This window comes from Lagopus muta, chromosome 1, assembly GCF_023343835.1.
Source record: "Lagopus muta isolate bLagMut1 chromosome 1, bLagMut1 primary, whole genome shotgun sequence".
NCBI classification, from domain to species: domain Eukaryota; kingdom Metazoa; phylum Chordata; class Aves; order Galliformes; family Phasianidae; genus Lagopus; species Lagopus muta.
In genome coordinates, this window is record NC_064433.1 from 35912273 (window position 1) to 35940261 (window position 27989).

Below are 27989 nucleotides of genomic sequence, written 5' to 3' on the forward strand. Positions count from 1 at the left end.
GGGCGCCTCCTCCCGATTGCGCATGCGCCGCCCGCCCAGGGGCCGACGGGCGTTGTTGTGGGTCAGCGTGGAAGCACGTGAAGAGCGCAACGTCATCATAAACACTCCGGCAACATGGCGGCGCCTCCGAGCGGCAAGGTAACGAGCGCTGCCGCGGGACCGCCGCCGCCTCGTCTCGCGGGGGCCGAGCTGGGTTCGCTGCGTTCTAGGGGAGGGGCTGCTGCTGGGTCTCTGCGTGGCTCTGAGGGCCGTTCCTCCGTGAGGCGTAATGGGTTTCCGTCACAGCCCCCGGGCCTGGCAGTGCTGGGAGGCCGGGGCGGTCGCCGTGTGGCACTCGGGCTCTCCTAGCCGACGCGCGTCCGCCCGCAGCGCTGCCAGCCCGCCCGATTCGCTCACGTCGCTGTTCCGACATGCAGAGCGCTTTGAGGATGAAGCAGAGCTTGACAAGGTGGAACCCGAGGGCTGGGCTGAGCTCGCGTGTCCGCTCTGCCCTCGGGTCCTCAGGGGAAGGTTTTGCCGGGGAAATGCGTCTCTCCCCCTGCGGAGAGGTTGGGAGGGACTGGTTTGGTCGGGCAGCTTTACCATATTTTCTGTTACAGCTCAGAAATCCCTTAATTGCTGTTAGGCATTCGAGCCGTAGCATAGCTGATCTGGGATGACCTCCTGGCTGTTTCCAGATATGCCAATTTAGTTTTCAGTCAAGTGAAAGAATAGGTACTGCTGTATTTCTTCTCCACTCAATCCTGAAAGTGAAGTAGATTGTTTTCATTCAAGGCCTTAATGCAGGGATCCTCATCTTATTAAAAAGCATCTTCCCCAAAAGCCTAAAAAATAAATCTTGAGATCTTTCTGCTCATTAAAATCCAGGTTAAATGGTAGTTTATTGGGTGCTGAGGAGCATTTTGCATTATTTTTCACATAAACTTTTATCAAAAACTTTCTCCTGCAGTTTTTTTTTTTTTTTTCTTTTTCTGAAGGCAGCTTTATTATCATAGTTATCAGTAATACTGCTGGGGGGTTTATTTGTGAATTTAACCTGTACTTGGTGTTCATTTAACTAAAGGTCGGTTTGTCCAAACTTGTACACATTGCGTTGTGGCAGTTACTCCATGTTCACAGCTACGTGTCAACACCATTTCTGATTTGACATTCTTTCTGTTCTTCATGTTGTTTGATTACAGCATCTCAGTAAAGTTACTAAGAGCTCTTGAAACAGAGGACGAAGTGACACTTGTGTTTTCTAACACTTTACAAAGTAGTTGATGTGTGCAGATGCGTTCTTCTGCAGCTCTCGCCACCTGTGTGTTGCACTTCTGCTTGCTTGGATGCTGTACTCATTTGATCACAAAGTGATTTGTTTTAGCAAGCTGGAGCAAAATACAAGAAGTGCTTTTTTTTTTTTTTTTTTTTGTCTGGATTACTTTTTCATTGGTTTATGGAAGGCACTGGGTCACAAGTTGCTTCTTTGGGTGGCAACAGGATTCTCAATGGCTTCACAAACTCAGGAAACTTTGCTGCAGGTGGAATAAACGCAGTGTGACTTGGTATTCTCATGTAGGGCTTTCTGCATTTTGGTGTGTTTGCAAATGATGAGGGTCTTAAATTCTGCTTTTCCTTCTGTCTGGGCAGTGTTTTAATTATGTAGTTCAGGTGATAGATGTTTGGAAGAGTAGTGGGTATTAGCTTGTGCAGTGCTTTAGGTTCACTTGGCAGATCTCCATGCTCACTAATGTGAAAGTAATGCTTTTTATTGTGTAAATAATTTTTTGAAAAGCATTACACAAGAAAATCCTACAGAGTGTATATTGTGATATGCTGAAGAGCTGAGATAGATTGCCTTGGCTCAGATTTCATGAATCATAAAATGGCCTGGGTTGAAAAGGACCACAGTGATCATCTAGTTCCAACCCCCTTCTGTGTGCAGGGTCACCAACCAGCAGACCAGGCTGCCCAGAGCCACATCCAGCCTGGCCTTGAATGCCTCCAGGAATGGGGCATCCACAGCCTCCTTGGGCAGCCTGTTCCAATGCATCACCACCGTCTGTATGAAAAAATTCCTCCTGAAACAAATGAAATCTTCCCTCAGCAAATCATATCAGAAGGAGGCTTTTATTTTCACCCTCTGTGTGCTTTCCCCTTCTGCCATAGCTTTCTCTTTTTTAATTTTATATCCCAGACATTATTAATAGCAATGGACTCTAACTTGATTATTTCATATTATCTCCTCTTTTTTTTTTTTTTTTTTTTTTTTTACAGTTCTCTGGTTTCTTTTTCATACATGAATGTGGTATGAACTATAGTTACCTCATGCAACTGTATGTATTGCTTTCCTTAGATTCCTTTTTATTCCTTTTTAATGTGAAGGTTTTTTTCACTGTTTTTCTCAGTACAATTAAGCCATTCCAGAAAACCTAATGCTGTTGACTTATGGAGCCCAAAGTTGTTCTTTGTTAATGACAGTGGATGTTTTTTTTGCCTTTTTTTAGAGATTACATTTTTTTTACTGTGAGTAAAATGTCAATAAGTTCTTCTGTTTTCAGAGCTTTTGGTTTTATTCATGAAAGCAGGTGTATTATCTCTTTTTGTTGCTTATTTATTTTCCTTATTTAAGAGAACTGTTTTTGGACCGACTCTCACCCTTGCAATTGAAAATGGTTTCAGAAATAAGGTAGAAAGTTGTTTGGGGGAGAAGTATAAATTTAGCCTGTCAGTGTATAGGCTGTTATTACAGCTGTTCTAAATACAGTAATGATTTTTGGTTTATGTTCTTGGAGTTGAGTTCTATCTTCAGCATATGGATTGTTAGATCTTTCTCAAATTACCAGCTGACGCATGGGCTGTCAGAGAAGTTATTTGTCATTTGCTGGTGTCCTTGCTCTTCAAGTTAAAGCTTGGTCTAAGCTCAGATATTTGGCCTGCATAGTTTCAGAAGTGTTGAAGTAGCACTGTAGGTATTACTGAACAGTAATGTGATGCTGTGATGTGTGTATGGAGGTGACGTCATTGAGATTTTTTCGTAGTGAGGATTGACAAAGAGATCTACAGCACTGTCTTGCAAAACTTACTGCTGTAAAGCAGGGTACTTTTTATGATACATGGTTCCCATTGTTGCAAGCTTTCTCACATGAATATTTTGTTTTTATTTCCCTGCTTGGAAACTGACTGCAAGAGTTTTATACTTCTAAGACTAGCAGGGTGAGAAATTTTACTGTCTTAAGAAGCAGGTTGAGCCATAGACTCAACAAACAAGACATACAAGGAAACAGTTTTATCCACTTACTAATCTCAGATATCTTTTTAGATATCTTCTTTGCAGCAAAAGTTCACGTTGGTCAATTGACATGAGCTTGATGCTTTGCAGAGTACTGAAATATGGTGTCTGGTGACTGGAAGTGGACTGATGTAGCAGTGCCCAGCCATAGGCCTGGTGATGGCTGAGTAATGTTAATGAGCCCTGGAGAAGGCTCAGCTGTTCCAAGGAGGGAGGTGGAAACTAAAGCAGCATGATGCGAATTTGTAAATTGAGATCTATTTTTTTTCTAACTTAAAGACCAGCTCTGAACTATGGTATTATATTTTTGTTGATATCAGTTAGCTCAGAACAGCTGCTGACTAAATTGAATTTATTTTATTGGCCTGTATTGTTTTCCTTACTGTGTTGCATCTGTTATTGTTTACCTTCTGTAAAAAGGTACCTTCTGTAATAGCATCTGTAAAATAAGATGCTAATCAGCTGCTATATCTGTTGTTAATGCTTGCAGACAGACCCATTTTTCCTTAATTTGTAGTCTGTGGAGTGTTCAGACTTTTACTCAGTTGCTTTCTTATGAGCAGCCTGTTTGCTGCTTCAGCTGTTGAATCCACAAAGAGATCTTTTACCTGATGTTATAATATGAGGCAAAAACATAGAAAAGTTGCTAGAATCTGGATTTGTGCAGTGCCACAGTACTCAGCGATCCAAACTGGCTGGTTCACTCTGTAAGTGCTGCATGCTGTGTCTGTCATAAGCTGGATGGCATCTTGGAAGCGTGATTGAAGCCCTGGTTTTTAATTTCTGGCAGAAAAGGAGAATGTGAGTAAGGATATGTGGGAAGAGAGTGCGAAGCATCTGAAAGACAGGGTTGGCAAGATTGTTGCACAGCTTCTCCACTTTCTCAAATGTCCTGTGTTGAACAAATTGCTGGTGTATGACAGAGAGATAAGAGAAGGAATGTAAGGTGTGAGCAGTGAGTGCACAATAGCATAGGGTCACAGAGTGGTTTTGCGTTGGAAGGCACCTTAGAAGACTGTCCAGTTCCAAGCCCTCCTACTGCCACCCACTGGGTCAGGCTGCCAAGTGCCCTATTCAACCTGACCTCAAACACTCCAGGGATGATGGGGCATCCACAGCTTCTCTGGGCAACCTGTGCCAGTGCCTCACCACCTTCCAAGTAAAGAATTTTTCTTATATCTAACCTAAACCTACCCTCTTCTTAAAGCCAATAACCCTTGTCTTATCATTGCACCCCTTGCTAAAGTGTCCCCCTCCATCTTTTCTGTAAACCACCTTTAGGTGATGGAAGGCTGCAATGAGGTCTCCCTTAAGACTTCTCCAGGCTGAACAAGTCTGACTTCTGTAGTCTGTCTCAATAGATGAGACGCTCCAGGCCTCTCATCGTCTCTCATGGCCTCCTTCAGACTCTCTAAACTGTGTTTTTTTTTGTTTTTTTTTTTTTTTTCTGGGGTCCCCAAGCCTGGACACAACTCTCCAGACAGGGCTTTATGAGGGCGGAGTTGAACAAAACAATTCCTTCCCTCACCCTGCTGTTTGCCCCTCTTGTGATGCAGCCCAGGGTATGACTGGCTTCTGATCTGCAAATGCACACTGCTGGCTCTTACCAGTTAGCGGTGTCCAGCACAGACAGGATGGGTATTAACGAGTAAGACAGGCAGGACCACCTGCTCTGTTCAGATCTCCTGTTGCCTGCACCTCACTGTCCTTGGGTGCAGTGCTGCCTCTCACTAGCTGGTTGCAGAAAACCATAAATTGCCATCAAATGACAAGAGTTTAATCCAAAACCATAGCTTGTGGTCTAGGATGTATTGTGATTTATGTGCTATGGTGAAGGCCTTCTTATGTATGTCTCTGACAGTAAAATACAACAAGCATTACCCATTGACTCCTCCTCATACACGACATAATGAGCTTGTGATATGAATTTTCCATGCTGCCTCCTTCAGTATAAGGATACCACCTGTTTACTGGGATAACAGCAGGACTTCAGGCAGTTATTCTGCTGGAGGTGGAACATAACTACTTCAACAGCCTTTCATAACCTGAACTAGCATCGCCCTCGAACAGTGCAGAGCAGGCTGCTCCTCAGAGGGTGCTTTTTGTCAACTGAGCCCGTGTTGAACCTCTTCCTTCTGTTTTCTGTGCTCAGTGGAAGACAGCCATTGCGTGGTTTTCCCGAGTTTTGTGCAGTGCTCCTTGTTTTTACTGCCCCTCTGTCGCTTCAGTCGGTAGAATAGCCACTGTCTCCACATGGCACGGAGTTGGTAATGACTGACTGGAATGAATGGTGAATGCCATATCTTTCCTCAAATTAGATACCTTGTTGCATCTTGTATGCTACTGTATTGACTCAAGCTTGTTTCTTCAGTGTTTTGTTGGTTCTAAAAAAAAAACCCAACTCCATAAGCTCTGTTGCATTGAGTATTTGATAACAGAAGTAGTAAACACAAGATTAGACTTGTCAGATGTTATTCTTATCCAATAACAACTCAGCCTCAAGGTTTTTTTTTTTGTTTTTTTTTTTGGGGGGGGGGGAGGGGGTTAAGATAGGAATAAAATCAACTGTGCTGTTACAAGGGCTCTGTTCTACAGACATCATCCTCTGAACTTCTGAGCATGTTCCAAGTTCCTCGATTTCATCATGTGTTACAGCAGAGGTGAATCTGTTACGCAGAGCAATGCAGAGTCTTCCAGTTCTGTGATTACTGTCACATGGATGAAAAAGAATATAAATGTTAATAATTAGACTGGTAGTAGGGCTGTTTTGCTGTAGTATAGTAGATTGAGGAGGTGTAGTTTATTATATGTAGTGAAATTGCTGGCAGAAATGCACATCTACCAGTATCACTCCAAAGCAGGGTTTTATCTGGAACAGCTGTCCCAGTGATCGATCACTTTGGTTCATACTTCTAATTGTGGTGATAGATCAGGTCCAAGTACTGGAAGGCACAATTTAAATAACGTCTAAAGTTGCGGTGTTTAACCAGAGACTGAATTTCAGAGCAGGTATTTGTTAGAAATAGGAGGAGGATCTTTTTGTTTGTTTGTTTTTGGTAGAAAATCAAGGTCTGTAATAGAGAAAAGGAAAAAAAAAACCTCCCAGTATTTAGGTGGGAGCTTAATAGTGTTGCCTTGAGGCCTTCAAGAAGGAGTTTAGACTGAGTGACCTCATCAGCTCCTACAAGCAATATTGCTTGCACACCTGAACTTCTGGCTTACTGTCCTGACTGCAGACATGATGAATTTGTATCTCTGATGAATTAGTATGTTCAGAAAAAGATCTGATATTTTAGTAATAAAGAAATGTAGGCTCTCTCTATTGAGTAGTTAAGAAATAAAATTATTTTGACTTTAAAAATACATGTATTTCTTAAGACAGCGTTTGCTGCTCAGTTTGAAAAACTAACATAATAATAGAAAATGACTGCAAAGTCTTATCTTGGTGGATCAGGGACTTCTTGCACTAGAGTCATAGAATCACTAAGGTTGGAAAAGACCTAAAAGATCACCCAGTCCAACCGTTCACCTATTCCCAATAGCTCCCACTAAACCATGTCCCTCAACGCAACATCCAGTCTTTCCTTGAACACCCCCAGGGTCGGTGATTCCACCACCTCCCTGGGCATCCATTCCAGTGCCTGACCACCCTTTCTGAAAAGTAATACTTCCTCATGTCCAGCCTGAATCTCCCCTGCCGTAGCTTGAAACCATTCCCCCTGCTCCTATCACTAATGACACGAGAGAAGAGGCCGACCCCCAGCTCACTACAACCTCCCTTCAGGAAGTTATAGAGAGCAATAAGGTCTCCCCTGAGCCTCCTCTTCTCCAGGCTGAACATTCCCAGCTCCTTCAGCCTCTCCTCATATGGCCTGTGTTCCAGATCCCTCACCAGCTTCGTTGCCCTTCTTTGAACACGTTCCAGGGCCTCAATATCTTTCTTGCAGTGAGGGGCCCAAAACTGGACACAGTACTCGAGGTGCGGCCTGACGAGTGCTGAATATAGGGGAATAATAGAAGACTTGTTTAAAAGAGGCTTGTTTACATTGTTCATAGAGCTCTGGTATGCAGTGTGGCTTAGAAGAACCTGCTGGATTTTGGTAGAGAAGAACTGTTTTTAATTTTTTTTTTTTTAAAGCATGATCAGAATTGTATGAGCATTGTCGCCTTTGGATGTATTTTTGTGAACACTTAAACGCTGAAGTTAGGTGGGCAGTGCGTTGTCCTGTGAACCTCTCTTATCTGACTTGCATATTCCAGCACTGAAATGGAACCTTTGCTACTCATGCTGAATGTAGGGCCATTTTTTTGGTTTAAATTTAGGTTATCAATTCAACATGATTAAATAGCAAATGAGGGGGAAAGGTGAGCCATGTAAGAAAGTCTTCTAATATATTAAATGCCATATGGTGCTTTATGGTGCATATGGTTGCTAGTTAAAAAAAAATACAGCAACAACACACCAGACTCTTGAATGCATTTTGGTGACTTTCTGACAGAGTAATAATAGCTACTGTATTGGTTAGAGAATAAATGTAATCAGTTCTAATTTCTATTGTTTCTTGATTTATGTAAGAATCTTAGAAGGGGAGGGGAAAAAAGGAAGATAACATAAGAAGCTTCAGGTATTCGCTTCAACCTGTATAGGTGAATCAAGATGATAATGGATAATGATTTGTCTCCTGTCCCATTATATTCTTTGTTTTAGGTTCTATATGAGCAGGATGGAGTGTTCATTCATCCGTCCTGTGGAAAAAATGATGATCAGGACAGCTTCATATCTGGAGTACTACGTGTCATAGAGAAGGTATTTGTACAGTGCAGTTGTAGAACCCTCTTACATTTGTTGGCTAAGCTGATGTGTTTGAGAAATTGTGAATCATTTCTTAAGTATTGGATTTCATTAATGAATGAGCATTGCGTTGTTTTTGACATCTGCACCGTTTGTATATAGTGTAAGTTGCCCCGAATTATACTGTGACTAAATAGTGGGATGTGTAATTTATTATACAGATTTGTTGTTTGTATTGTAGGAAAATGAAGTTATAGTAGACTGGAGACCACAGGATGATACTTTGGATACTTCTAATATCCTCTGTGCAGGAAAGGTATGTTTGTTAGTTGTAAATGTCCTTCATTCTATTTTTCTAGAGATTTGATTCTGTATGAACTTGTGGGTAGGTGACCTCATAACTGGAGGCAGAATCTATTATGCATGACTGTCGTTGATATTAATAGCTATATGTAGGATATTTCCTGTGTGTACTACACCAGGTTCAGGTGTGGGGGTATGTGTTTTATGTGTATACATGAAATAAAGGGAGAACTGAGTGACAAAGACCAAATGAGTGTAAGCAAATCGCAGTCGCCAGCCTCTCCACATCTGTTTTGTTGGATGACGGTGATTCATTCTTCATAAGAGAGAGACACTGTTATAATGCAAAATATTCGAGGTCTGTTAAAGTTCTAAGGTTCAGTGGTTAAGCTGTGTTGAGAAGATGTGATGGAGGATGAAAGTTTTATGTTTAAATAAACTTTTGTGTCGGTGGAGTCTGTGAAGGAGGCTTAGGTATTTAAGCACTGTGTTGAATTTAAGTAAAACCTTATTTCTTTTTAGTTCTTGTCATAAATAAAAAATTATTGCGTTGAATTGTTAGAACTTTATACCAAAAATTCTTTTCATCCATGAAAATGAAGATGCTTTCTCTTGTTCTTGTTGAATCTGGGAATCTTGAATCTTGTCTTGTGTTTTTTTTTTTAATGGTTGCTTTCTTTGTTTAGGATTCCAGCTCTGTTGTAGAGTGGACTCCAGCTCCCAAAGAAAAATCCTCCCGAGGATCAGACCGTCCAAACAATTATGAAGCAGAATGGGACATGGTCACCACCGTCTCTTTTAAAAAGAAACCCCATTCAAATGGAGGTACTTCAAAAATAAGTGAACTTTCTTTTTCTTTCTTCTGACTTGTAACTGAAGAATTGTCTTCATTATCCAGTGTAATGGATTTCATTAGGAATTGAAAAGCTGGGCTCATTTGAGGCAAGAGGTGAATTTCTGGGTGTGGAAAATCAATTCAGCATGTAATACCTGCTTTCTGCCTCCAATCTAATTTCTTCTCTGAATTAGTAGAGAAGCGTATGGAAAATAAACGATAAATCCAACATCGTGTGATCAGGCAGTTTAAATGATGTGACAGTTTTGTTTTCGTTGAACTCTTAGAATCATAGAATCATGGAATTGATGATCTTTAAGGTCTTTTCCGACCTGAGCAAATCCAACCACAACCCAACCATAGTACCCTAACTAACAGCCCTCCGCTAAATCTTGTCCCTGAGCACCACATCCAAACTGTTTTTATACACATCCAGAGATGGCGACTCAACCACCTCCCTGGGGAGCCAATTCCAGTGCTTAACCACCCTTTCTGTAAAGAACTGTTTCCTGATATCCAACCTAAACTTACCCTGGCACACCTTGAGGCCATTTCCCCTTGTCCTGTCACCAGTGAGAAGACACCAACCCTGCTCTCGCTGTAAGCACCTTTCAGATATTGGGAGAGAGCAATAAGGTCTCGTCCCAACTTCCTTTCCTCCAGACTAAACAGCCCCAGTTCCTTCCGTCGCTCCTATGGGATTTGAACAAAATGTATTATTAGAGAGGAAAAAAAGAAAAAAGTTTACTACTCAAATGTTTTTCAGTGTAAGAACAGCAGGGGGAGATGGAATGGATAGTTATGTTTATACTTAAGTCTTTTCTGTGCAGAAGCTTAAAAAACCTGTTTTGTCTAATGAACATACTTCGGGAAAATAATCTCATAGCTGCATTATTGTTATTATCTCAGTAGATATGTGATTTTAAAAAAATTGTAGTCAGCTTTTTCCTTTGATTCATCACTGTATTTTTCTTTATAATTCTTGTTTATATTTATCAGCCTTAAACTTGCAGACCTTGTGGCTGTTTTTCCATTTTTCTGTTAGTTTTAAATAGTGCTGGCTGTCATATATATCATTTGTAAGTAAAGGTTTTGGACTTTAAACTGTGAACATTTTGGGGTAAAGTGCAATCCTAGCTTGTACAATTCTGTGTTTGAAAAGAGCTTCCAAGATGATACAGGGCTAAATGTCTGTCAGGCACAGAATGTTTTATTATGCTGTTGGTTTGTATTGATTTTTTTTGTTCTTAATTTTTAAGAGGCAGAGTCCATCTTGATCCAAAGTGTCAGTGAGTCACATTGACTTATATTTTTTTTGCTACTTCTTTATTTCTGGTGGCTGTAATTGGATGGTGGTAGGAGGGGGTGTGTGCCAGTGTCCCTGCAGGCATGCTGGCTCCTTCCAGTTTCCTGGTGAAGTAACACTGAATCCCTTTGTTTTGAACGTATTACTGTCTTGCACAGATTTGCACAGTAATGGAGGAAATAGCTTTGCAGTTCCAGCTCCCTTATATTGGTTGCAGCCTGACAAGGCGTGTGCGTGGTGTGCAACAGTATATACAGTATTATACAATGTTAGGATGTATATTACATTTAGTTTGAGCAGTACTACCATGTGAAGGTGCTGGTGGAATTTATCATGTTGCTGCAGTTTTGTATAGCAGTTATATGTCACCGACTGGATCATTTTCGTACTCTGACAGATCTTAAAGGAAGCAGTTTGATGGAACTGCTTTCTTCAAAAGTCGGTATGAAATGAGAAAATACAATGAGAAATGGCTGTAGTAGTTATAGTATGTATTTTTTTATCAGAAATAACGCTGGGTTTTTGTTTACTGTGGATTCTTTGGCTTGTTTAGAGGAACAGGGAGAGATTATAGATTTGTAGTTGCTAATACTTTAAACCAAACTAAAATCACATGGGGATTTTGTTTTTAAGATGCTACAAATCACACAAATGGAGAAAGCACGTGGTCGTTCCTGTTCAGTTTGACAGATCTGAAATCAATCAAACAAAACAAAGAAGGCATGGGATGGTCTTATTTGGTGTTTTGTCTAAAGGATGATGTGAAGCTTCCAGCTCTACACTTTCATCATGGAGACAGCAAACTTTTTATTAAATGCCTTGAAAATCACGTTGTGCTGAGTGAGTAAGTATCAGACAGTCTTATTCTGATTTAAAATTTGGATTATTGATTTACTTCTTTGATTCTTCAGTGAGTTTCAGATTAATGCTTTCTGATGTATTTTTACCATCCCTTTTTTGTTAGTAGCATCAATTTTCAAGCTGTATAAAGGTGTAATTTTATGCACTGAATATACAGGCTGAAGTTTTAAACTGTGGATTGCTTTATAAGCCATTTCAGAACCTGTTGAAATGTTATGGTTTTGTCATACCTCAGTAGCTCCCTCTAGTGGATTCGGAAGCTTCTCATGGACACTCAGATGATGTAATGTTAAATCTTTCATGAGCAGCTACTTGGGATAACTTGTGTTTAAAATTTGACATCTTCTCCTATAAGGAAAATATTTGAGTATTGCCATTGGCATATGATCCAGTGAGCGTATGAGATACTGTACTATCAATTAAATCACTTGATATATAAATATTTTGCCACAGAACTCAATCTGATCTGCAAAATGATCTGCAAAAGGCTTTGGCAATACGAGGATGTGGTGGCCAAGTTTGTGATTAAATTGTCAACTGCTTGGAGAAGGTGATATGGTCAGTGTAACCAGCCAGTGAAACGGTACAGTTGGTAGCATTGTCTGCAAGCCTTTAAAGAAAAATATCTGTGAAGACCAAAGCAGGAGGGTAGTAGGGAGACAAGGTGAAGAGACAGTTAAGAATATTCTCTATACAGTTGGAGGCTAGGAAACCTCAGGTGACAGCTTCAGTTAGTTTCAATTCTGTGCAGTCATGTGCAACAAATAATTGTAATTCACATTGCTACATAAGATTGGTTTATTGGTGAGTAATTGAATGGAAGTGGAACAGGTAAGGATTTTGGTTCCTATTTCAAACACTGTCTCTTTCAGATAGTCAGTGGTGAATAGTTGGCCACTTAACCATTCTCCCTTTATTTGACCCAGTAGATTCTTAGTTCTTGTCCTTTGTAGCCTCTTATTCAGATAGCGTGGATATTCCTGCAATATCAGTACAAAACATTTCCTCTCAGACTGGGGAGAAAACTGTCTCTGGAGAAGCTGCCATATCCTCAGATCTATTCTTAAAAGGCCTGTGCAGTCTGATCCAACAGCTGTATGCATGGGAGAGTTCAGGAGTGCTTAACAGGTAGAGTTCCCTGGTGATATCAGGGCATTTGGAACGTGCAGAGCTTCATGGTATTTCTGCCTGAGACTGTACTGTGTGTTGCAGGCTGGAACAGCAGATACTTTGGGAACTATGTATGTAGTTTGAGAACTGTGATGAAGCTATGAAAATTAAATTTGCATGAAGTGAAGCATTGAGCTGAACAGGAACTTCCAGTTTTAGTAAGAATACTTAAATTCCTCTCTTCCTTTTAGGTCTATTTTTGGCACCAAAGTCATCTTTGTGCTCTATTCATGTATGATTTTTTTTCTTTCTTTTGTAAGAAAATAATACACTAAGTAACTTGTGGAGGTGACAAACCATGCTTTACACACTGTGTCATTTTGTGGTAGATACTTATGCTTAATTAAGTATCTACGCACACAGAGCGCACAGCCTCTCATAGGGAAAAATGTTTTCTGGATTGCATAAAGAAGTATGCAGCAATGCAATTATTCCAATTTTTCTATCTATGTAGATATCAGGTACTGATGTTAAGACAGAACTAACTTTTTTCCTAAAATACCTTTCTGTCTTAAGTATTTTCTTCCTCTGTTTATGCTACCTCAAAGGCTATTGCCTTTCATTGCCCCTGTGCCTTTTTAAATCTTGTGACGTTGCTGAAATTGGTATGTGCAAGGGAGCTAAACTTGAACAAAATACTTGTAATCTGTTGCTTTAAAGAATTTTTCTTAGTATTGTTGCACCAGGCTAATATTGAGAAAATACCACACTGCTGACACTTTCTGACTTTCAGTATTGTGAACAAATGTTTAATGAAGTTTCTTGTTCACAAGTGTGTTTTGAGCACTGGCCAAGTTGCTGCCCATACTGAACAAGCTGTCCAGAGCAAGTGTTTGATTACAATGAAAGTGTCATACAAAGATTTTTGTTCTTTTGGGTGTGAAAAACAGAGTATGTGACTCAGCCTTTGCCTTTTTTTAGTAAAAGCTGGTTGAGCTTCATTAACTTTCGCTGCCTCGGATCTTTGGCTGTGGTGTCTGGTTGTTTCAAAATGAGATCTCTTGTTGGATTTCATATCCGACAGTGTTCTGTCATGTTGGAATTGAAGACAGATAAGGCTTATTAAAAAGTTCTTATCTTTGATTTTAATAACATGGTAGATGAGGCAGGTATTAATAAAAATAAAGTAATTTTTCTTTCGAAAACTAGAAATAGTGAATTTAAAGTTTGGGAAAAGGTGATACAGTAAGGTGTTCTATAAATGCAAGTCTGTGCAGTGGGTAGGATTACATGCAAAGAGCTTAGCGTCCTCCAGCCTGGCTACTAAGTCCAAAGCTTGAACATCAGATTGGCTTCTGAACTGTTGTCATTGCTTTAGTATAATGAGCTGTAAGTGGTGTTGATTCAGGAGTTGTTTAGTTGATCATGTTCCCGTGCCAGAGGAGGGAAGAGGATGTAGGAAGAATAAGAGCAAAAGAAAGATGAAATGCTGGCACACTTCCAGCTGCCTATGCTATCGTTTTCATCTGGCTGTGCAAGCCTGGAGTACATGAGTATACAAATGCAGTGAGTTATGTCAGATCAGGTTTGTGTTCATTTAGAACTTGGAGTCTACACAAAAGTGTGTGACGGTAATCAGATGTTTTGTTTCGCAATACGGTTGTTGGAGTACTGTGTTGGTAAACTCTTACTGAGATGAATTTTAGAATTAGGCTGACAGTAGCTGTTGTAGTAGTGTTGGTTAGAAATTTGTTGATTTTCTTTCATACAATGAAAGGCAGTTTGTAGTCTTTTAAGTAATGTTTTACAGTGTATAAAAACATCAGGTTTATTAATTGGTAGAAAGAATTGTTTAACTGTGTATGGTGACATGGGTTCTTTTCACACACAATTATGTTAAAGGTGTTTCAGGTGTGTGTGTTGAGTTTGATTATCTGAAAGAATTTCCTTTCCTGTCGTCATTTTTTGTCTGCTCAAGTATAGAAAATATTTACTCTGACAGTTGTCACCCTCATGTAATTTCTCATTACAGCATAGTAATCTTTTGAAAAGGTATGTAACATTACTCAGGATGAATGACATAATCTTATTTAAAAAAAAAAAAGTCCTGTTTTCTGAAGTGTTGGCGCATGGAGTCTTGCCAAAAGTGATCTTGCGTCAGACTTGTTTTCCTTGCATAAAACCTGAAATGTGACTTTTAAGACCTGTAAGTGTTCTAGAACATTTTCAAGAAAAACTTGTGGTACTTGCAGAAACCCCATGCTTTAATTTTATTGTAGATCTCCACAAGATAAACTCATTCTTCTTGTGAACTCTCAGAATAAGTCTCCGTCTCAATCTTTTGAAAACCTCCTAGATGAACCATCGTATGGCTTACTGCAGGTATGTATTGTTTATTTTTTTATATTTGGAAGGAGTTTATTAAAAGAAAAAATGCCAGCCTTTCTTTATCACAAAAATCCCCTTGGTCATTGCTGTTCTAGGGCCATTAATTGTATCCTAAAATGAATGCTTACATGGAAGCACACTTATGAGTGAGCTGTTTTGTATGCTACGTGTTTTTTAACCTCCCTGTTTAAAACCTAAACCTACTTGAGTTACTTTTGCCTGCAACTGTGTACACCTGAGTACAGATAGTTTTAGAAGTGGAAAAGAAATGCCGAAGCTTTCCTAGACCAAGTATTCACTTCTTGTTTTCTGGTGGTTTCAAAGAGAGGCTGGAAATACAGCAGCAAAGAGCACAAGTATTGCTTAAAACAGGTTTTTTTCTTAAAACTGTTTATCGCTTGATGGAGTTTATGGCCTTGTGAGGGTCAGCAGCAAAATTTCTGGTGATTGAATGAGGCCAGAGTTCTGACCTACTGACTCATTTTATTTATGGAATCTTCAGAAGTGCATTAGTTTCTGGACTTAGTTGTCATATAAAAGTTTTCTGTGAGATTGCTAGCAAGGTACTTGAATTTTCAAGGTACAACATGATGTAAAGGTAGACAGGCTTAGGCAGAAAAATGATTTTGTGGCATTAATCACAGGAAAGTAAACACCAAGTCTGATCTGATCATGTACATAGGTCAGATTTACTCAGCATATTGCTATCTGATCTTTCATTTCAATCAGTAGTATTATTTAATACTTAGGATCTCAACTTTTTGAATCATGCAATGAACATACTGTATGAAATTACTGACGTGTGAAGCTTTAATAGCTTTGAGTCTTACTGTGTTCTACTTGCTGTTTTTATGTCCTTTAAGCACAAGAATTCTAAGTGATCTGAGGCTTTTCGTAATTTGCTTGTTTTCCTTGTTATACCACAGAAATGGAAGAAAGATCCATACACGGTAACAATGGGAAGGTTTTCCAAAGTCACAAACTATATTTTTGACAGCTTCCGATTAAGTGACCCTTCAACTCAAAGGCGACCACCCTCAGAAATGGCAGACTTCCTCAACGATGCTATTCCAGGGTTAAAGATAAATCAGCAGGAGGAACCAGGATTTGAAGTCATTACACGAGTGAGTGTATAAATGAATGTGACACAGATGTATTGATTTTTTTTATGCATATCTTTGCAGGAATTCTAGGACTTGAAGCTTGGTGAGTGGTGCTGTTTATACTTGGCAGTTGTGACATGATCTGCCTTGCCATTTGTTGGCAAGAGTAAAATCATCAGCAGCTACATCTGGAGTACGTCATTTTTATGCCTGCAAATACAAATTTTGCTTTTAAAGCAAAATGTTTTGATTATTGAAGCAGGAGTTTTTTTTTATCACATGGAATAGGTACCCTTTAAACTAAACTCTCATTTCATGTTTAATGTTTCCTCTCTGGCTGGATATTAAGTAAAATTGGGGTATTCAGACTAATAACTTCCGTGGCTAATCGCTGTAACACTTCAGTTTGTTTTAAGAGATTTAAGAAGATAGCTTAAGAAGATTTAAAAATAATAAATTAAATTGGATAATTAGTGTCCATGGTCTGTAAATGTATGGATTTATGTATCACTTGAACCAAAACTAGGATAAGTTGTAGTTGGATCAGGAATCACTTTAGGCTTCTGTTGTCATTTTTCACAGATAAGTAGAAAATATATTTGGTTACTATTTAAGGAGCTCATATGTTTTTAATGTTAAACTATTTTGAATACTGTTTTTCTTTGAGGTCAAAATAGTCTTGATAGCTTAACAGCTATAACTATGCAATTCTGAAAATTTATTGCCTAGCACTTAATTTATTAGTGGAAAAATAATAATGATTTTTTTTAAAGGGGTAGCTTACTTTAATTGATCTGCAGTCATGTTGTTCAGTCTGGTTTCAGAATAACATCCTTGAACCTGAGTTCGTTCTTCAGTTCTCTCTTTAGATGCTCCAGTGCATTTCAAGAATGTGCTTTTGAAGTGAAACTCCCTGTTGTCTTTGTTGGCTGCACTGCACTTATCTATTGCGTTTCTAGTTGTTTAGAGGATTCAGTCCATGGGATTAACCTGAACGTAGTTCACAGGTGTTGGTAGAGATTGAAGGCTATGTCAAATGCATCCTTTTCCAGAATCTGAAATACTAGCTTGGGTAGTCAGGTCCTCAGCACACTGCATCTTGCTCTTTCTGCCTGCGGTGCTCCGTACTGCTTCCTAATGGAGACATGTAACTCTGAGGATCTAAGGCTAATGCAAATATGAATGTGCGAAAATATAGCTGAACTAAGTATGAGGATCTAACAAGCTCAGCAGTATTCGTGTGATTGTTCAAAAATGTTGAAGCTTTTAATTGGGTTTTGTATAACACCTTTGTGTTTGTTTCAGATTGATCTAGGAGAACAGCCTGAAGTTAGTAGAAGAGAGCCTGTGTCAGTTGAAGAATGGGCTAAAAATATGGATTCTGAAGGAAGAATTTTAAATGTAGACTACATAAAGCAATCAATATTCAAAGGGGTAATCTGTTTTTCTAAAGTCCCTTTTCTCTCCTTCCCAAACTATAGTAATGCTGGTTTTGTTGCACTTGTAATGCTTAAGGCAGGACTTTGGGTGTGAGCTAGTCGGTGTTTTTGGAGTGGCTTTACAAAAGATGGTGTAATGCTCATTGAATACCTCATGAATACTCTCATAACCATACAGTGTACTGCACAAATAGAGAGATCTTGCAGTGGCTGACTAAAAGGGAATGGTTTTAAAAGACAGACGCCCAAGTCATTGAGAGGAGAAATCAAAGTGACTTTCAGGAAAACACCAGTGCTTCACTATGGCTCAGCCTGGAGCGGAAGAGGCAGAGGGAAGGCCTCATGGCGGCCTGCAGCTCCTCATGAGGAGGAGAGGGGCAGGGCTGAGCACTGCTCTCTGGTGACAGCAACAGAGCCTGAGGGAATGGCATGGAGCTGCATCACAGGAGGGTCAGGTTGGGGATTAGGAAATTTTTCACCCTGAGGGTGTTCAGGCCCTGGAACAGACTGCCCAGGGGAAAGGTCACAGCACTAAGTTGCTGGAGCTTGAGTGTTTGGGTGACACTTTCAGATGAGGGTTTGATTCTTTGCCCAGGGAGTGGTGGGGTACTGGAGCGGGCTGCCCAGGGGGGTTGTGGATGCCCCGTCCTTGGAGGTGTTCAGGGCTGGGTTGGATGGGGCCCTGGGCAACCTGGTTTAGAATTAAACGTGGAGGGTGGTGACCCTTCATGTGGCAAGGGGGTTGGAGAATGATGATCCTTGAGGTCCCTTCCAACCCTGGGCATTCTGTGATTCTGTGATTGATTTTTTTGGGTGGTCCCTTGTGTGGAGTCAAGAGTTATACTCTGATCCTTGTGGGTGCATTCCAGCTCAGGATATTCTTCTATGAATGTTAGACTATCGGGTTTATTCTTTTCTTCTTAAGGATGTTTTCTTGTCCATCAAAAGCTTCCTTCCTTTGAGCAGTTTACCTGGATTTGTCCCTCAGTACTAAACACTGACCAGTATTTATTATTGAATTGCAATTCAGTAATTGCAAAATTGAATCCACTGAATGTGAATTCAGTCTCATTCATGCAAGTTTTATAAGTTTTTATTATTTGCTGTAGCTGTTCTACCTGATGTTACTTTAGTGTTGGATTGTTTTCCTTTTATTTTTGTGGAAATCCTGCAGCCTTAATGCTTTCTTTCTAAACTTGTTGATGCAAGAATAAGATAAGAATGATAAGAATGCAGTCTTCTGGGGATTTAAGCATGGGTAGAGAATGATAACATTGATATTACAGTTATTAAAAATACATATTGAAGAGGATAGAGCAAAACTGAAAGATTTTTAAGTTTGTGTGACTGTTCTTTAACATACTTGTGCCTGAGGTATCTAGGTAAGGACCCTTGTGCAATCATAACAATTCCTACAAACCTTTCTTCCCAGCCACCAATGTTTCAGTGTCACTTGTGTTTTTCAGTGCCAGAGGAGTGAGTGCTCCATGTTATTCATGACTCTTGATAACAAGTACATTAAATGCTGATCCATTAAATGGAGATCCTCTTTAAAGACAATGCTTCTCTTGCATTGTTACATGCTGGAAGAGTTCCAGTTGCTGCTTGGCTGGAGCACCAAATTTCAGTGGTTGATGCTATTTGCTACATCATCGTCCTTGCCTTAATTTAATAGAAAGTGGAAAAAATGCAGTGAGGCAGGAGTATGGCCTTGGATTGGTGAACTGTGGGTCTTCCAAGTCTTAGGACTTGGAAAAAAAATGTCTTTTGACATGTGAGATAGGACTCAGCTAGTACATTTTTGTTATATGGAAATGATTACTTAGAAAGATGTCTGACAAATAGCGCCCTTGAGTGAACAGTGGTATTTTTGTTTGCTTGAAAGGTTCATCTGCATGTTGGCAGTGTCTTGTTAGACGAAACTATTTGTTTAGAAAAGATGGAAAATGGAAGGTTATACTTAATATGAGTGTGTAGAGACAACTTTAGCAGTTGAACAGCATCATGTTCAAATGTATAGATTTAAAGGTACTTTGGTTTTTTTGTTTCTTAGTATCTGTGGTGCCCTTAAGGTTTTTTTTATTTCAAGCAGTGATGCAAAAATATAGGAAGAAATACCTTTTAAAAAGCTTTTTATATTCTTAGGAAGTATCTAATAGTCTACAGTTGGGAACATGTGTTAAATTGGTTTCCATTCCAGTTTTTTTATGAATCTAAATTGTATTGCTGCTTAATCATGCTCTCGTCCTCCTTTACCTTTGAATCTGTTAATTAGCAAATAAAGTTTGGCTGCAGTATAACAAGAATGAGCTTATTCATAAGTTTTGTTTCTCTTAAGCTGTTACCTTCAGAGGCATTGTACAGCTGTAGGAGTGTTTCTTCACAAAATTGAGTTAGTGTTTTTGTTTATGTTTCCAATTTTTCCTTAGGGACTCTGCCATACTCTAAGAAAAGAAGCATGGAAATTTCTTTTGGGATATTTTCCTTGGAATAGCACTAAAGAAGAGAGAGCAAACTTGCAAAAAAGGAGAACGTGAGTCCAGTTTCAAGTTGTAAAACACATGAAATTGTTTGGTGTTTTTTCTAAGGTACAACTTGAAAGGTAGCTGTTAAAGATTGTTCAGTGCAGTGAAGTGTTTGACAGACCTTCTTAAAAAGATTATTCCACTGAAGTGAAAACATTATATCAACAGGTTGCTGTTACCCAATTTATTCCAAAGAACAAATAGAAAGAATATTTAGATAAAGAAAGGAAGAAAGAAATGTAATGATAAAGCATGTTCTGGTTTCAAAATGATTTTTCTTCTTCAGGGATGAATATTTCAGGATGAAACTGCAGTGGAAGTCTGTCAGTGAGGAACAGGAAAAACGAAATTCAAGATTAAGAGACTACAGGAGTCTCATAGGTAAATTTGGTTTCAGAAACATACAACTGTGTGAACTCAAACCTTTGCAACTCAACGTGAAATTGAAGAAATGTAAGCTTTTGAGTAACCTATATGGGAAGAGGCACTGAAAAACTAATATGTAGCTATTCTCAGATGTCTAAATTTTCTTATAAGCTTAAAGCCTTTTCTTAACCAGAGTAACTGGGAGCTTTTATACCATAGTGCTGCAGAACAACTGGATTTTTTTTACTTCCCTTACTAAATAACAAAATGCTTTTTCCTTTTTATTTGAAAATGCCTTAAAATAATGGTGATACAATAAGAATTTTATAAGGATTAAGAAAGGTCTTGAGATTTATAGAATGAGTGTGTACTTGTGTACAGCTTATTAACTGGACTGGATGATCTTTTAGGTCTTCTCCAACCTTGGTGATTCTGTGATTCTGTGAAACTGAAAATAATATTCAGGGTTAAAAAATGGCTGAAGTTCTAAGTATCTAAAATGTAAATTAAAATATTAAACTTTTGTAAACTAGATCCAAAACTATGAAAAAGTCTTTTTTTTTTTCCCTTAAGGCCACTTAAAATTTTTCACATCAGGATGTGCTTTTTGAATTCTACTTTATTAAAGAGCATGCTACAGGCTTAGTTTATTTGAGGCATCACAACTGTCGAAGGAAAGCAGTGGTTTCTGCTCAATATGAGCTACAAGAATTTGTTACAAAGAACTTCTAAGGTGCTGTAGTGAACTATAACTGTCTTTTTGCTGATAGTATGGTGACCTTTATGTGCTTGTGATGCTGTGGCTTATGCTGCATCTCATAAGTATTCATGAATGGCACTGCATAGCTAGCTTATACAAATTGTTCTTAATCCATGTAAGTGAAGAAAATTTCCACTGAATTATAATCAGGATTTTTTCCATTTGAAACAAAAGCTTTCAAACCTTTTTTAATAAACAATACTTTTATTGGAGGAATTTTCTTCAAGTATTCTTTCAGTGATACAACCGTTGTCTTTAACACTCCAAAGCTTTGCAACATCATTTGAGGGAATAAGCTGCAGTTTAAAAAAACTGAATTGATGAGAATGCTGGCTTTGTACAACATGTTCTGAAAATGTTTTTAAATCTGGACTGTTTTTAGAGAAAGATGTGAACAGAACAGATAGAACAAATAAGTTCTATGAAGGTGAAGATAATCCAGGATTGATTTTACTTCATGACATTTTGATGACCTATTGCATGTATGACTTCGACTTAGGTAAGTTGTGCTCCTCTGAACTTTAATAGCTGGTTTAGTTTCTGATGTAAAGCTTTGCTTATGTTAAGATCTGTTACTACAATCGATCTCATATTGCTTACAATGCTTTCTTGAAATTCAGGGTTCATATTTTAATAACATAGGTAACTTTGCTTTCTCATTCTCTCTGACCCAATCTCATACATGTCTGAATTCATCAGATGAGGTGGGATTAGGAATTAAGTGGCAGTTTGCCTTCACTTTATCCATACTGTTGTTTTCTTACAGTTGAGGCAGGTTTGCTTTTCAGACTTTTAACTGGATTTAATAAAAAGTGATAAACCAGCTGCCACCTCCGTAATTAAAACTCAACATGCTTAACCAGCTGTTTGTAAACATGACTGTATTTCTGAATACTTCAAAAGCTGGTTCTCAGGGGGTATACTTTGCAGTTTTTCAGAAGCTATACTTTAGCTATACTTTTGCATCTGGCATAGATGGAAAAAGAAACATAGCTGTTCTGAAATCACAGTACAGGTGATACTCATGTTGGGATTGAATAGGTCTTTCTAGCTGTTTTTCACTTCTTCATCCCTAGCATGACATCTGGCTCTTCTGTGCTTATGTGTGGCTGATTCTTCTAAGGAAAGGCATTGCGATTCTGAAAGTCTATTTTGTGATGGATTCTGAAGGAAAAAATCAGAATAAATCTTTAATTACTAAAACGTTTGCTGCAGAGCTGTAGTTCTTGTCAACTTTATCCCTTCTGTCAAGTCTGTAAAGAGACTTAATCTTTGGCTTTTGAAAGAGAAGGAAAATTAAAACCAAAAGTCTTCCTGAACCTTGTAGTTCTATGTCTTTTCACATTTCTACCTGCATAAACTTGCAGTAACATACATTTTATGAAAGAAAAGCATGTTTACCACCTGGTCTGTTAAAAACAGTTGAGATGGCTTAGATTTGTATGGAGAAGTCTTTTGTTTTATGAACAAGAAAGAATAGTGGAAATGCAGTTACATGTGTCCAAGGATTCTAAGCCACTGAAGTATTGATATAATTCTCATTTTAATATTTCAGCAACAGCTACAGCGAGTCTGGTTAGTGCCACAGATCTCCATATGAATGAAGGGGACAGATCTGCTGTTCATATAACATGTTTTATAAATGTATTTCTCAAGACAAATGATAATGAAACTGGTATTGATCCATAAGACTTTTAAACTGTCTTGTACAGCAGCATTTTCTCTAGACTTATTTTTGCCTACAGTATTAAATGTACAGTGAATAGATTTTTCTAATCTTCTTGAATTATTTACCTGTTTTCTGTTTTGTTCTATTTCACTTCTCACACCTGCTCCCTATTTTCATTCGCACTGATTCCAGTTCTTGTCAGTTACTCAGTTATAATTACATTATTAAGAAATGTAACTGGCTATGCTTGAGTGTAAGGGAGAAATGTGTTTGACCAGCTGCTGCTGATAGACATGCACATAATTTATGTTCTCCCTTAGAGATGATAGCAGTGGGACATCAGATGACTTGAACAGTAAGGTAAGGTAGTTGGGAGAGTGAGACAAGGGAGAGAAACAAGCTCTGAGAGTCCTTCTCTATTCTCTTCTTAATTGTGCTGTTAATTCCAACGATAGTGAATATGCAAACTTGTAATGCAAACATCAGTTTAGCTCAGTCATTCAACACACTTGGAAAATGGCTGCTTTACTGTTGAGTTTAACTAAATTCCAATTTGTCTTTTTTTATATCTGTCAAGGTTATGTCCAGGGAATGAGTGACTTGCTTTCACCTGTCTTGTATGTTATGGAGAATGAAGTAGATGCCTTTTGGTGCTTTGTGTCATATATGGATCAAATGGTAAAAATAAGTTGTTTTTCCTTTAAAAAACAAAAGCTATGGGTAGCGTTTGGAGTTAAATTTGTGAACTTTTTTTTGAATACTTTTGAAGCAAGGATCCTCTATTATATTTGATGTGTTTTGTCTCTGAAAGAAATTTTAGTGGGTTGATGATAATCTTACTGTGTAACATGGACAGGTTTGACTACTTGGAAATTCCAAAGTAATTCAGAGCCAGAATGCTCACTTTCATGTTAATCAGTAGTCTTCTTATAAAGATTTTGTCCAGGAGTCTGGAGCTTAGACTTTCCACAAACAGAAACTTCTGTGCTTTATGCATGTGGTGAAACAATGTGTGAGTAGGACAACAAAAACAAGAGAAGTTGTCTTTTCTTTTGAGTACAGCATTGCTGCTTGACAGTACAGAGTGTAGACTAATTTAAATTAAAATTCATTTGTTACATAACAAAGTAAAGGAGGATGATGTTGGATAAGCATGGTTCACTGCTTAACTTTAATCCTTTCAGATTTCATTAATTACAGGTAACAGTGCTTTAACTGCTCCGCACGTGAAATATCTAAATGATGAGAATCACTTGCTGTGATAAAACTTTGTTATAATTAATCGTGTACATGTATGTAGATCTACGTTGTCATTATGAGTTAATATAAATGACAGTGCAAATATTTTATTTCATCCAGCATCAGAATTTTGAAGAACAGATGCAGGGTATGAAGACACAACTAATTCAGCTGAGTACTTTGCTTCGTTTACTAGACAGTGGATTTTGCAGTTATTTAGGTAGGTGTGTTGCTCATGCACAGCAACTAAAACAACTTACTGCATTCTGTGTGCATTGATATTCTGACCAGTCTTCAAACGTATTTCCAAGGGTAATGCAATATGGCTACAGGACTTATATAGAAGATTTCTAAATTAGAAACACCTATAAGATTTCACTGACTGCTTTGCATGTGCTGAAAAAGTGCCAGCTTGTTCCTGACTTATGCCATCGTCCACTAAGTATCATTGATTTTGAAGAGGGACTACAATTTTATCAATTGTATGATTTTGTACCTTTGAAGTCTATTTTTCCCATTGTCTTAACCAAATGTGGTATTTATGAAATGTAATGCTCGTATTTCTAGAATCTCAAGACTCAGGCTACCTTTATTTTTGCTTCCGATGGCTTCTCATCAGATTTAAAAGGGAATTTAGCTTTCAAGATATTCTTCGGCTCTGGGAGGTAAGCAAGAATTTCATCACACAAAATCCAGTGGTCTTTTTGGAGTTCTATGAAGTACCCTTTGTTTGTATGACAGCATAGATCATTCTACAAAGTGATTAATACTCTAATAATTAATTAAAAAATCTCTGTTGGTGTAAGAGAAGACGTATTAGCACATGTTATTTTTTTTTTTTGCCAAAACAGTAACTTGAGATAAAAGTGGGTTAAGTTGGCTTATTTTCGTAAGGCTTGGACAGGACCTCTCAGATGAGACTCTGAAGTGAGAGTAGTAGCTGGAGAGTATCAGGTCACCTTTCTGTGTGTGAAAAACATCGTGTGCCAGGAGAAGTGGTATTGGTGTAACACTCATAAATATAGGATCCAAAATGTGCAAAACCAAAAGAATTCCCATGTTCTAAGGTATAAAATGATAATGAGTTTTTTGGGGGGAAAAAATTGCTTGTCTTCACGTTTCCTGTTTGCAGTATCTTATCAGTATTTTTAAAAGAATAATTTTTCTTTTTAACATGATGAGAACTGTATTTGTATTCATAGTTTATTATCCTAGTCTAGGTGTTCTTATCAGCTGTGCCTTAGTTCATGTATAAACGTGTGTACAGAAGAACAGCACCCTGTATCTCAAACTCCTTGGAGTACTTTTACTGTCTTAGGAGGATGGTGGAATCCTGATGATACGTGATAGTCTCATAGGTTTTGTTTATCACATAATAATGTACGTGGACTGCTCCAAAAGTAATTGCTCCTGTTTATTTCCATGGAAACTACCACAGATATAAAGAACACAATGACACTGATGGAGCAAAATCTTAGCTACGAAGTGCTATGTTTCAACATAGTCACCACCATTAGCTATGCATGTTTGCCAGCAGTGATCAAGAGCCTGTGTGCAGTGCTCATTAAAATCTGTACCAGCAGAGGTGGCCCACTGTCATCACGGCTGAAATACACCACTCACTGCTCTCACACCCATTCTTTGGTTTCAATAAACATTCAGCAGGAGTCAGTGGGTGCAGTGTTTTCCATGTAAAGGAATTCAGTGCCACCCCTTTGCTTCATCCGCACTTCCATGTCAGACACCATTCTGTCAGACTGCCCCCCTGCTGCCATCTTCACATGGCAACAGCCTGGAATGGAATATTGGTGGGAAAGTTCAACCCTTACTGTTGTACCAACACCATCGGCCTCTGAAGTTGTGGGTCATCATAAAATAGGCATTACTATATGCTAAAAAGGCATTACTTTTAGAGCAGCCCTCATATGCTTACTACAAGTATTCAGTATCTTTGATAGGAGATGGGGAATGAGGTATATCTTGTTTTTAAAGGCTTTATGTTAGTTTAAACTTATAATTGCCACTAACTTCACAAAGTGAAGAAAAGAAGAGAAATAATTGTAGAAATTAGTAGTTTCCTCCAAAAATAGCTTGTTCTTGTTTAAATCACTAAGCTTCAGGGTTTATTGAAGATTTATTTAAACATTATTTTCTAACTTTTGTCTGTCCTTTCAGAGGAAGTGTGTAAGCATTTCAAAAGTTTCTCATATTTTAACAGGTCATGTGGACAGAATTGCCTTGCCAGAATTTTCATCTTCTCCTCTGTTGTGCTATCTTAGAATCTGAAAAACAGCAAATAATGGAAAAGCAGTATGGCTTTAATGAAATATTAAAGGTACTGAGTTCTTGTGTGTTATTTAATTCTCTGGCATTAATGCATTGTCTTTGGTATTTCATGTTGGGGAGAATGGAGGTAGGGTAGGTAAAATACCATCCTCTGAAGCATTACGTTTGAAATGACTGTTTGCCATGCTTTCCCATAAATCATTCTGATTATGAATTATGTTTGCAGTTAGTGAGATGATGAGCATGGGAAGTGATTCTCCCTTTTAAACTGTTGCTTGATATGTTTAATCTTAATTTTTGCTATGTCTTGTATAATCTCATTTGATATCTCACAGAAAATATGATTTAGGGAGTAAGTTAGGAGGGCTAGGTAGTTTGCCACATACAGAAATATAATGGATTCCTCATACAGGTCTCAGTGATGAAGGCATACTGCATCTTCCATTTGTCAATGCAAATAGACAGTGTGTTTAGCACTTAACAGCTTAGGGGGCAGGCCTATGAGATGATATTTATTCATGCAATATATTTAACAATGCAGCATATTTCACGCAGTTTGTTACATTTACTATTTGTGAATGTATTTTTTTAGCATATCAATGAACTGTCTATGAAAATTGATGTGGAATATATACTCTGCAAAGCAGAAGCAATTTCGATGCAGATGATGAATTGCAAGGTAATGATATTTTGAACATATCTACTGTAAATAGCTATATTAAAACTAAGTAGTTGGCTCTAATTATACAAGTTGTGAAATAACTTAATGTCTGGCTGTGGTAAAAGATATGCTGTGCCTAAATAAGCACCTGTATTCCAGAAGTCTATAAACAAGATAATTTTATAGGGAAATGCTTTCCACTGGTGGAAAGCTGAATTGTGCCTTTTGATTGGGATTTCTTAACTCTTACTGGATAACCTCAGTACAAGTAATTTGATGTGTGATGAGCTTAAGAAAGATGAGATATAAGATCTGTTGCACTGAAAGAATACCAGATGAATACCATAATTCACTAGATAAAAATAATTTCAATAAGATAAAGTGTAATTTTAATCGTTGTGTGGACTTGTATTTTGGAGATGAAAATCATTAATTGGTTATTGAGCCTTTCTTTCTCTGTCTGTTAGAGAAGCAGATGCAGAAAATGGTATTAATGCTGAGAGAGATGTTTGTAATACAGCTAAATTCAGATGAATTATTACTTTGGGGATGGGGAGCTTAATAATTAAAAAAATCAAATGAAATTTCCCCTTGCGTTTATAGGAGTTGCCTCAAGCAGTTAGTGAGATCCTGGGGATGGAAAGCAGTTCTGTAACACCGGATTCAGATACTGGAGAGGATGAAAGTGGAGCTGTGCTGAGCTGTCCTGCGTCTCAGAGTATCTCAACACCTGTAATCGCTGCCAATGGAACAAGAGAGAACACTCAACAGATGTCTGAGACACAGAGCTTGGCACCTGCGTAATTACAACTGATTAAATTGAAGAAGGACTTTACTGAGCACGTTGTCTCTGAGCACTTGAGAGATGGATATTTAAATTTGGTGTTGATTAAGCTTTAAGGTTGGAAAGAAAATCTGTACTGTAATGCTCTTGCATTAAAGCTTTACAACATGACTCAACTTAACTATTTTTGTAGTTTCTTCTACCAAATAGCCTTTTGTTTTCAATAACATTCCTTAATATTTTTGTAGCCAAGTGCATTTTCTTTTTCTGGTGAACTGGAAATGGATGGTG

General features: G+C 38.3%; 1 protein-coding gene across 1 annotated transcript; it reads left to right on the top strand.

Annotated features, from left to right (window-relative positions):
* Window positions 1–24: 24 nt before the first annotated feature.
* TBC1D15 (TBC1 domain family member 15) lies at window positions 25–27989 on the top strand. The gene is made up of 17 exons (XM_048941140.1): window positions 25–138; window positions 7980–8078; window positions 8305–8379; window positions 9053–9191; window positions 11141–11351; window positions 14758–14860; window positions 15793–15990; window positions 17275–17403; window positions 19838–19941; window positions 20220–20314; window positions 21442–21558; window positions 23306–23406; window positions 24088–24187; window positions 24535–24632; window positions 26186–26302; window positions 26846–26932; window positions 27518–27989. Exons 1-17 carry the CDS (start codon window positions 115–117, stop codon window positions 27716–27718), a joined length of 1998 nt encoding a protein of 665 aa, XP_048797097.1. The 5' UTR covers window positions 25–114; the 3' UTR covers window positions 27719–27989.

What these genes read in the sequence shown, in the direction of transcription:
- TBC1D15 (XM_048941140.1), top strand. Translation starts at nt 115, where the DNA reads ATGGCGGCGCCTCCGAGCGGCAAG. An exon ending in TGGATTTTGCAGTTATTTAG is followed by an intron (nt 24,188 to 24,534) that starts GTAGGTGTGTTG and finishes TCGTATTTCTAG; the next exon opens with AATCTCAAGACTCAGGCTAC. An exon ending in GCTTTAATGAAATATTAAAG is followed by an intron (nt 26,303 to 26,845) that starts GTACTGAGTTCT and finishes GTATTTTTTTAG; the next exon opens with CATATCAATGAACTGTCTAT.